Raw genomic sequence first — 10,707 nt, forward strand, 5'->3', positions numbered from 1 at the left:
TGCCTCCCTCCCTCTGTCCCTCCTGCCTCCCTCCCTCTGTCCCTCCTGCCTCCCTCCCTCTGTCCCTCCTGCCTCCCTCCCTACTCCCTCACTCCTTCCCTCCCTCTCCTTGCCACCTTTCTTTCTTCCTTCCTTCCTTCCTTTCTTTTTTTGTTTTCTTCTAGCCAGCTCCAGATTCAGGAGTCCCCAGTCTTCTATGGAGTCAGAAGTGTCTCCCTCACTTCCAAGAGAGCATGACTTAGCAGAGGACTTGCTTCCATCATATCCCCTTTCCCAAATGCATTTCTGATCTCAGACCTTTGCATTGTTCCTCCCCAAAGATCTTATGCTTCAGTGAAATAAAAAACAGTTCTTCTAAAGGATGGTTGAGGATGTTGTCCTCTGATCTCAGCACCTTCTTTTGTCTTTATTTAAACTTATATGAACCTTAAGAATACATTTCCTAAAACCAGTCAAACAGCAGGCAAGACACTGGGGTAAAAAAATAAAATAAAAACAAACATGCAGGGCATGGTGGCACACACCTCTTGTCCCAGCTACTTGGGAGGCTTAGAGGGGAGGATCGCTTGAGCCCAAGTGTTGGGAGGACAGCCTAGGCAACATAGTAAGACTTCATCTCCAAAACAAACAAAAAATACACACATACACACACACACACACTCACATATGTAATTAAAAATAAATAAAACATCCTCAGTGATAATTATCAATGCTCCTTTAGAGCTACAAATTTTAAAAGCTAAAACATCTCTCCAAAGCATCCTATTTTCCTTGCCATCTTCCCCCACCCTGAGAAGTTTGGCTGACTCATCCCCTCATCTCACAGTGGTTTTTGCTGGTGGTGCCAGGGTTGTGTTCACCATCTGAGTACAGTACGAAAGGCACAATGGTTGTGTTTCATTAATTGAAACGTCTATTGTGTGAGTGTCTCTGTTTCCCCTTTCACTGGGTGGTATCCAGAAATAGTGTGTGCTGGAATGTGGATGGGGCGAAGTGACGGCATAAAGCTGATCTTGCTTTTCATTTCCGACGTAATCACACAAAATAATGAAGGGCTTGCTCTGCAAAATTGTTTTTGTCTTTGGCTCTAGGGTCTTTTCAAGGCTCATGTTTTCTATCCTCCAACCTAACCTGGCAGGTGGTCCCTGAGGGAGTGGCAAGCTCAGGACAGGCGGATCCTTGGAAACCCCCTGATTAGCACTGGGCATGCTGACATTTAGAAGTATGCTTCCGCACACTCCTGCTCTGGGCATTCTTATATTGTTATGTGACTTGGGCACCCAGAAGTCACACTAGCTGACAGATTTGTTTTATGAAAGGCTGGGTGGGAGTGGCCGTGGGGCAGAAAGACCAAGTGCTCATCTCTTTCCACAGTTCACTTTAATAACCAAAGCTGAGACCAGAACCATCTCTGTAAAGATCCATCTTTTAAGGGGTGAACACTTTCCTTTTTTCTTTTTCTTTTCTAATAGAAATTAAGCTAGGACTTTTGACTTGGGGAACTAAATTGTTTTTGCCACACAGAAAGAAGATGTCAGGTGCTTTTTGGCTATTTGTACCTGGAGAAACCTCTTTTGCTTCCTCAAATCTGACTTCTCTGGCTCATTAATAATGTGGCAGTTGTAAAGGTGGGTGGATTTGATATTTAAAAATGGCTGTGGAGTTCATGTTCTAGATGGCTGACTTTACCAAGTTTAGCTAATTAAATTTTGTGTAAGTGTTCCTGATTTTGTGAGATTTGCTCCCAAAGTGGGATTTTAAGTAGCCAGTCTATCTACATGAGACAAGTGTGTTTACCCCTCCCCCACCTCACCTTGTTGTGATTAGCCAGATTTAAAACATAATGGAGCAGGTGTGAATGGCTGTCATAGAAGAGCCCTTATGAGGCCCGTGCTCTGTGGCCTGTGACAAAGATGCAGCAAGGGGCATGTGTTACAGGCTCGGGGCCTCGCTGCCTGGCTGCCTGGCTGCCTGGCTTTCGGTCTGGTGCTTAGGAGGGCTGATTGGGCCCATCTGGCTACTTGGGGATCCCCTTCCTTCCTCACCATTCCAAGTTTGGCCTGAAAAGCAAGTTAGCTGCATATATTTTGAACTCCTACGAAGCCCATCTGGTCTTTTTGATTCCGTTGTCAACATTTTTTTAATCAGGCAGTCCGTATTAAGCCCTTGCAGTTCTGTGCCTTAATGACATCATGGCAGCTCCCCCACATGGCACAGCAGACACCTCTCTGGACTTTGGAGACCCTTGACATGCCCCTTCCTCTCTTAAGTCCTTAGCCACCTTGATGGCTGGCCCATTTTTTAAAGTCAACTCAGATTCCTCCCACTTGATACAGCCTCTAGAGGACCATGCGGATGTGTTCCTCATTTCTTTGAACTTTTACCTTCTATGCTCCCTTAGATCTTTGTAGTTTCTCCATCCATCCACTCAGCCACCCATCCAAAAAAAGGCTTATTGATGCCTGATATGTACCAGACTTGGGGTATGTCAGTGAATTAAATAACAAAGATATCCCCTTTCCCTCTTGGGGCTTACACTCTAGCTGGGGGAGATAGTATACATAAACAGTATATGCAATAAGTCCGTCAGTTCTATAGTATTTCAGAAGGGGATAAATGTAATGGAACAGGAAAGAGGAAAAGCAGAGCAGGGATTGGGTGGATCAGAAGGGCAGAGCAGGAGGCAATGGCAAGATGCTGTAGGAAGGAAGCAGGCAGGCCTTGGAGACCCTGAAGCTGGCCTGGGCTCATAGGAATTTGTGTGCATGCCTTTGCCTTCCTCCCCAACCAAAAGGACAGGGCCTGGGCCTCCTCACTGATTTCTGCTTGCAGCATTTAGCACAAAATGCTTTGCGTGTAATTGGTGCTCTGTAAATAATTGGGAAAATAGAAATGAGTGTGTAAAAATGAATCTGAGGACAAATAAACCATTTCCTAATTTTTACTTCTTTTCCTGCCCTTTTAAAAACCTGTATAATAAATCTGTGCTTAAGAAGCTGAGATTAGTTTTCTATTTACTTGTTGCTTTCAAGACAAAAGTTGTCACTGGCACAGGGGTTTTGGAAAGTGTTGGTCAATGCCTGGACTACTTTTTGACAGAGTGCAATGTTAAGATGTAAACGTCAATTCCATTTCAGAAGAGCACAGAGGAGCAGTTTGATTACTGCTGTGGCCAGCTTTGTACTCTACAAGAATCATTATTTTTTTTTGAATAACTAACTTTTGGGAACTGCATAGGGGACAAATCTTGAGTATATTTTATTGTCAGTTTGCCATGAAAAATTCAAGAGTCTCTTGAAAAACTCTGGATATAATTAGCTTTCAGTTTGCAAATATTTATCAAGTTAAATGACATTATCCCAGCGCACAGCAACACCTAACATGAATTGTGCAGAGCCAAAGTCACCTGACCAACGTGTGTGCCACACGGGTTTCAGCTCTTACATGAGGTTTAGCAGTTATGGGAAGTCAATACAGAATAGCTTTGTGGGCTGCATTCAGTCGATATAACTGGGTCTTGAGTTAAAAAAAGAAAGATCTAAGACTGCTGTTGCTTTCAGCTGCCCAATTTAAAACGTAAATGACTCCTGCAGCTGATAAAATTCTCCCTTGAGAGTTCCAGAGCACTGTGTAACTTAGAGACTTGAATTCAATACAGCATCTACCACACAAAGAGTGTGTCATAGGCTCATAGAATGTCAGAGTCAGGAGGCCCCCATGGGGAAGCTAGTTGCAGGTTCCTCTGCCGTGGGTCACAATGTGGGGAGGGAAAAGGGAAGCACAGGAGGGCGAGACTCTGAGGGTTACCCACACCCTGGTCCCAGGCCTCTTCTTCCCTTTGCCTGGACATACTTGGCCTGATTTTATTGTGCTTATGATTCTGTGTAAGAGTTTGTATGAAGAAAGTGTTCTGAGGTTAAAAATACTTGGGAAGAAATAGTTTGACTCAAAGTAGCTCCCTCATTTTCCAGGTAAAGCCGTCGCAGCCTGGAGAAGGTAAGATGCCCCACTAAGTTGCATGTTCTGCAGTTCTGAGAGCAGCTGGAGATGCACCTCCGTGGGACTGTTTCCTTCTGTGTCCACCTCTTTGTCTTAGTGTGAGGATCAAATGGGACAGACAGGAAAGCCCACAGTGTAATACAGTAGTGAAATGCAAATGTTATGATCCTTTTCTGCTTTCCACCACTAGAGCAACCATGTAAGTTATCAAACTGTGTTACAGGAAACCCCAATAGTCCTTGCAGGGGGACTCAGCGTTCTGCTTTCTTTAGACAAAGATCTTCCCTTTTATCTGCTTTCTATCTTAGGCTTCTAGATAAAGTTTCTTTTGAAGGTAGGGCTCGTAAATAGCTGTGTTCAATATTGGTGAATGCTGGCAGCCGCCTGTGCCTGTTGAAATGGGCGGGCTTAGGATGTTCAGGATGATGACTGGCTGAATAGCTGGTTCAAGATGATTGCCCTATTACGTGAGCACCAGGAATAGATTAGCATGAGCCACACAGACTGAAACTCACCATGGAGACTTTTGAGCGGCATTGTGAAGATTTAAAAATCAGGGTATTCCCAAAGCCTTTTATTTTTTGGCTCTGTTTATAACTGACACAATGGTACAGTGTAAGTACCCAGGAGGAAATGAGGTAGTACCTGACAGGTGATGGCGTTTTCTTTCCTGTGTTTGTTTTTCAGTGCACTTACATTTCAATCGACCAAGTTCCGAGGACCCATGCCATAATGATAAGCAGACCCGCCTGGCTCTGGGGGGCAGAAATGGGAGCCAATGAACATGGAGTGTGCATAGCCAATGAAGCCATCAACACCAGAGAGCCAGCTGCCGAGATAGAAGCCTTGCTGGGGATGGATCTGGTCAGGTACTGCACGGTGATTCTTTGAAACAACTTCCCAGAAAAGGTTGGAACTGGGGACAGGATGTATTTCTCCCCAAACCTTGCATTTTTTAACATAATCCTTCCAAAGATGGTGTGTGCCTTTTGATAGAAACTTGAAGATGATGGGGTAAATGAATGGATTACAATGGAATGTTATTTAACAATAAAAATAATCAAGTGCCTGGGCATGGTGGCTCATGCCTGTAATCCCAGCACTTTGGGAGGCCAAAGCAGGTGGATCACCTGAGGTCAGGAGTTTGAGACCAGCCTAGCCAACATGGTGAAACTCCATCTATATGAAAAATACAAAAATTAACCGAGTGTGGTGCTGGGCGCCTATAATCCTAGCTACTCAGGAGGCAGTGGCAGGAGAATTGCTGGAACCTGGAAGATGGAGGTTGCAGTGAGGCGAGATCATGTCATTGCACTCCAGCCTAGGCAACAACAGCAAGACTCCATAATGATCATGAAAACATTATACCAAGAGAGAAGCCAGACACAAAAGGTCATATATTATATGATTCTATTTATATGAAATATACAGAATAGGCAAATCCATAGAGGCAGGAAGTTAGATTAGTGGTTGCCTGGGGTTTGGATGTGGGTGAGAGAATGGGGAGCGATTCCTAATGGGCATGAGCTTTCTTTTGTGGGTATTGAAAGTGTTCTAAACCTTAGATTGTGGTGATGGCTGCACAACTTTGTGAGTATACTAAAAACCACTGAACTGTATAGTTTAAATGGGTGGATTTTATAGTACTTGAAATATATAATATATATATAAATATGAAAACCATAAACCAGAAAAGAAAATTGAACAGAGATCACTTCCCTCCTTTCCTCTCTATGTCTCAGTTGTTTTTTCTTCCTTTTTCTCCTCTCCCAGCCGCTATACAGCAGAAGGAACCTGCTGTGCGAGCTGGATAGGGCAGGAATCTTTGTACACTCCTGTGTCATAAGCACTGAGAACTGTGTGCCTGGCCTGTAATGAGTGATCAATAACTGAATTTTGAATGAATGACTGAAGTAGAAGGTAGGCTGGAACAAAGCAACATTCTGAAATGCCTTGTTTTGTCCCTGAAATAGTGAATTGAAATAAAATCATGACATAGTTGAAAGAAGATTGGGCTGGGAGCTGGAGTTCTTGGCTTTCATTGTGGGTGTACCAAGTTACATCACCTCTCTGGGCCACAGTTTCCTCATTTTTTCAATATGAGGTCTAGACTGGATGACTTCTGAAGAACTCCCAAAGCTAACATCCTAGAAAAAGGAATGGGGTTGGACTTTGGTTTTGCAGGGGAAATGGCACATTTAGACAGCGGCCTCGGAAACTCACTCCTCAGCCACCTAATGGAGAGGTCTGCCAGGGACACCCTTTTGGTAGCACAGTGACTTCCTGCCTTTCTTACCTTTCCTTACCATTCCTCATTCTTATAAACTCGGCAAGAGCAGCTTCCCTGAGCTGGGGAAAAGGCAGAAAAAGCCAGTTTTTAAAAACCAGTTATTTATAGCTAGTTTTCTCTTGATTCGCAAACTGAAATGTATAGAATACCAAGAAGTTTTGAGCTTATGTTTTGACAGCTCTCCAGTATTTTTTATTGTATTTGCAGTATGGGACTTATGGAACAGGCAAAATTACCATTTTAATAGTTGATTTCTAAGGAACAGTGGAAAAGGATTTTTTGTCTTTCTTCAGAGCCCCTGATGTATCTTTTTAAGATTATCAACCAATAAAGCAACAGGAGTTTACTGAATATCTACTTTGTGCTAGACTCTGTGGGCACATGAAGCAGCTCAAAGCTTCAAAGTGATTTTAGTCTGGTTGCAGGAAGAAGAAAATTGAACAATGGAAATTGTAAGAGTAATATAAGAAGATAGTGGGAGAGAGGTAACTCAAAGTAATCTGAGATTTGATGCCACGTGAATGGCACAGAATTCCATGGTGTGGCCTTCAGCAAACACTGCAGGATGTTCACAGATTATCACGGACTGGTCATATTTGTGAATGCTTTGAGGGGGAGGTTCATTTGACCTGAAGCTACAAGGCTGAGGGAGGTAGACAGAGAAGATATGTTTGTCATAGACTTGCCGTTGTGATAATTAGCAAGGTCCGGAGTAGATGACAGGATGAGAGTTTAACCTTCACCATATAACTTTAACTCCATGTTGGGCTAGCCATGTCCAGCTATTGCAATAAAAAGGGTATGAAGAGGACCTGTCACTGGTAGATTCTTCAGGGTGGGGATGGACAACTGGAGAGTGAGCAAGGTGGTAAAGAGCTTCATTGAGTGACAGAACAGCTCTCAGGAGACCCAAAGTGGGTAGCTCCATTCTGCACCTTAAGTGGATCTTTGAGTTCAGGGTCTGGTTTCATCTTTAAAGCAGCTATGATCAGTTCAGCCAAGCATAGCCAGATTTTTAAGGGTCATTTCATACCAACGAAATCTTAAAAGTAACTCATGTTCATTACCCAGCATTCTCTCTCTCTCTCTCTTTTTTAGACAAGTCTTGCTCTGTTTCCCGGGAGTATAGTGGTATGATCTCAGCTGACTGCAATCTCTGCCTCCCAGGTTCAAGCGATTCTCCTGCCTCAGCCTCCTGAGTAGATGGGATTACAGCTGTATGCCACCACACCCAGCTAATTTTCGTATTTTTAGTAGGGACAGAATTTCACCATGTTGACCAGGCTGGTCTTGAACTTCTGACCTCAAGTGATCCGCCTGCCTCAGCCTCCCAGAGTGCTGGGATTACAGGCATGGATCACCACATCCAGCCCCAGATTTCCTTTTTGATGATTTAATTCCTGTATTAACTTTTAAGAAACTCCAGATGATATTGATACTGCAGGTCGAAAAACCACAGTTTGAGTGGCAAGTTCTAGAGTAGTGGTTCTCAAAGTGTGGCTGGTGAACAAGCATCGCCTGGGAACTTGCTGGAAATGTAAATTCTCAGTCCCTACTGCACACCCAGGGCCAACAACCTGTTTTAACAAGTTCTCCAGCTGGTGCTGGTGCATGGTTATGGTGAGAACCACTGCTCCAGGGGAAACTTTCTGTCAGTTGGTTGCATTCTCTTAATTTGGGGCTCAGTGCCTAGGTATTGCTGTGTAAGGAACCACTACTTTTCTCTGGCCTTGCTTGCACTCTGTGCCTAGTGCCAGTTCCTCCCTGGACAGCTCCTATGAGAGCAGGCTATATCCATTTCACGTGCTCTTTCAAGGGCCTGCTAGACTGTGGTTAATTATTCAATGAATACAGCACTTACCCCTATACTTATCCTGGTACTTTGTACTTTCCAGCAGCATGTGAAATCCAACCTCAGCTCAAAGAGACATAAGGGAATGACAGTAGTAATGTAAGAGGCAGTGATTTTAAGATAAAGGTATAATTTGTGTATGTTTCCTAGAGGCGTATGGGAATGTAAGCATTAGGCAATACTGTTTTTATAATGTGTTTTCAGTAACATTGATCTGAAAGCTAAGCTTCATCTGTTATTTTTGATTCACTGTTCTCTGACCACTAGTCCCTTTCTCCTGAGGAAGAGGCACATAAAGACACGTACACATTTTTGCATGTTTCATGAAGTTGGTTCCAAGTAATGAGTAGCCAATAGGAGCTAACATAAAAGTGGGAATTTGGCCAGGTACACTGGCTTGTGCCTGTAATCTCAGTGTCACATGATCCTTAGGGTGTTGCTTTTCCAGCCAGAAACTTCTGTGGCTGGTGACACCTTTGCCTGAGTTTTGGTCAGGCTGCTGGGTTTTTTCCATCACTTGACCTGGCATGCCGTACTCAGCTCACGCTACTGGCCTGGATCTCATGCCTTCCAAGGGCAAGCCAGGCGCAGAGGGGCAAGGGGTATGTGAGCAAGCATGGGGTCCAGCCACTTCACACAGCCAGGTGTGCCAGCTGCAGCGGGATGGGCAGTTCTAGGCATTGGCACAGGCGCTGGCACAGGTGCTAGCTCTGTGCGAGGCTGCAGCTGGACCAGGCATACTGCAAATGGCTTCCCCTGCAGTCACCAAGGAACATGGTGGTGCCTGGCAGCTTGGAAATGCCAGGAACTGCAGAGCCCCAAAGAGGGTGTCACAGCCCTGGCTCGGGGAGCCCCTAGGTCTGGACTCCCCCAAGGGCTGCAGCTGTTCTCTCCTTCTCATCACCTGCAATGTGGCGAATGGTGGGGGATGGGGGCATGCTTCAGCACTGTGTTACAGCTCTTTCAGTTCCACCATTTGGCAGGTCCCAAGTTCTTGTCCCATGTTCAGGAAGAAGGAGATACATAGACAGCTGGAGAGTGAGCAAGGTGGTGAGGAGCTTCATTGAGTGACAGAACAGCTCTCAGGAGAGTCAAAGTGGGTAGCTCCATTCTGCAGGGAGGTCATCCTGACAAGTATCCAGCAGAGGAGAGTATCCGGCAGAGAGGAGACCTGTAGTGGGTAGCTCCCTTCCCCAGGCAGGTCATCCCAACGAGTCAAGGAGGCCCAAAGTTGGTAGCTCCTTCCTACAGCTGGTAGTCACAGTGTCTGTGTGAGTCTGGCTGAGTCTGGGGTTTTTATGGGCTCAGAAAGGAGGAAGTGCTTACTGATCGGGTCATGGGCAGGCCCAGAAAAAGCACCATAAGTTCTCACTCTGAGCTGCGTACTCCACCCGGAACTGGCAGTCCAGGCTTCAGGCCGTTCCTGGCTTAAAGGTGGGGTTTCACTGGAGACCTGCTCTTTTCCGCCCGGGAACCTGTCTGCCTCCTGCCATTAACATGGCATCCATGGTGCCTAGGTTTTTCATCCTGGGGGGCACTGGCAGGCTCACACTGAGCTACCCTCAGCCCTCCCAACCTCCCTCCCATGTTCATTGGTGCCTGAAGTCTGGAGAAGCCCAGGGTGGCAGGGGGCTGGCATGTCAGCACCACCCTGAGCATGTGCACACCCAGCCAGGTTGCGATAGCACCTGGGCTCAGCCACAGCTTTGCTCTGCACTGGAGCAGGCGGTGGGAGCAGGAAGAGGTCAGGGAGCAGGAAGCAGGTACTTCCAAGCCTATAGGGGCAAGGGCTTCCTGGGCTCCTGACAGCACAGGGATGCGCAGGTCCAGAGCAGCTGCAGTTGTGTCTGGGAGCATGGGGCTCCCACCCTGCCAACTCGGTAGGGGTCGGGACTCCCACCAGCCTCACAAAGCACGCAACCCAGGCCCCGCCTCCCCATTGCAGCCGACATCTTCACAGTGGCTCCTCCAGATGGGCCACCACTGCTATCACCAGCACTGTAGGAGGCGAGTCATGAGGATCACTTGAGCCCAGGAGTTCAACACCAGCCTGGGCAACATGGCAAAAGCCTGTTTCTACAAAACAAATGCAAAATGTAGCTGGTTGCACTATTGCATGCTTGTAGTCCCAACTACTTGAGAGGATGAGGTGGGAGGATTGCTGAGTCCATGAGGTCAGGGCTGCAGTGAACCATGATTGCATTACTGCACTCCAGCCTGGGTGACAGGTTGAGACCCTGTCTAAAAGAAGGAAAAAAAGGGCCTGACATGGTGGCTTATGCCCCGTAATCTTAGCACTCTGGGAGGCCGAAGTAGGAGGATTGCTTGAGCCCAGGAGTTCAAGACCAGCCTCGGCAACATGGTAAAATCTTCTATCTACAAAATATACAAAATTAACCCAGTATGATGGCCCATGCCTGTGGTCCCAGCTACTTGGGAGGCTGAGGTGGGAGGTTTGCTTGAACCCAGGTGGGGAGGTTGCAGTGAGCTGAGATCATGCCACTGCACTCCAGCCTGGGTCACAGAACAAGACTCTGTCTCAAAAAAAAAAAAAAGAAGGAAAGAA

The 10,707-nt window shown here is 46.1% G+C and overlaps 1 protein-coding gene across 3 annotated transcripts in view; it reads left to right on the top strand.

The window, feature by feature from the left end:
• Positions 1-10,707, top strand: part of SCRN1 (secernin 1) — a 70,740-nt gene that overhangs the window by 30,868 nt on the left and 29,165 nt on the right. For all 3 annotated transcript variants that reach the window (XM_017861355.1, XM_017861353.1, XM_017861354.1), the window contains exon 3: positions 4,687-4,868. In XM_017861355.1, coding sequence (XP_017716844.1) covers positions 4,687-4,868 — 182 coding nt within the window. The remainder of the gene's footprint in view (positions 1-4,686; positions 4,869-10,707) is intronic.

This window comes from Rhinopithecus bieti, unplaced genomic scaffold (genome assembly GCF_001698545.2).
Source record: "Rhinopithecus bieti isolate Rb0 unplaced genomic scaffold, ASM169854v2 scaffold_61709, whole genome shotgun sequence".
In the NCBI taxonomy this organism is placed as follows: Eukaryota; Metazoa; Chordata; class Mammalia; order Primates; family Cercopithecidae; genus Rhinopithecus; species Rhinopithecus bieti.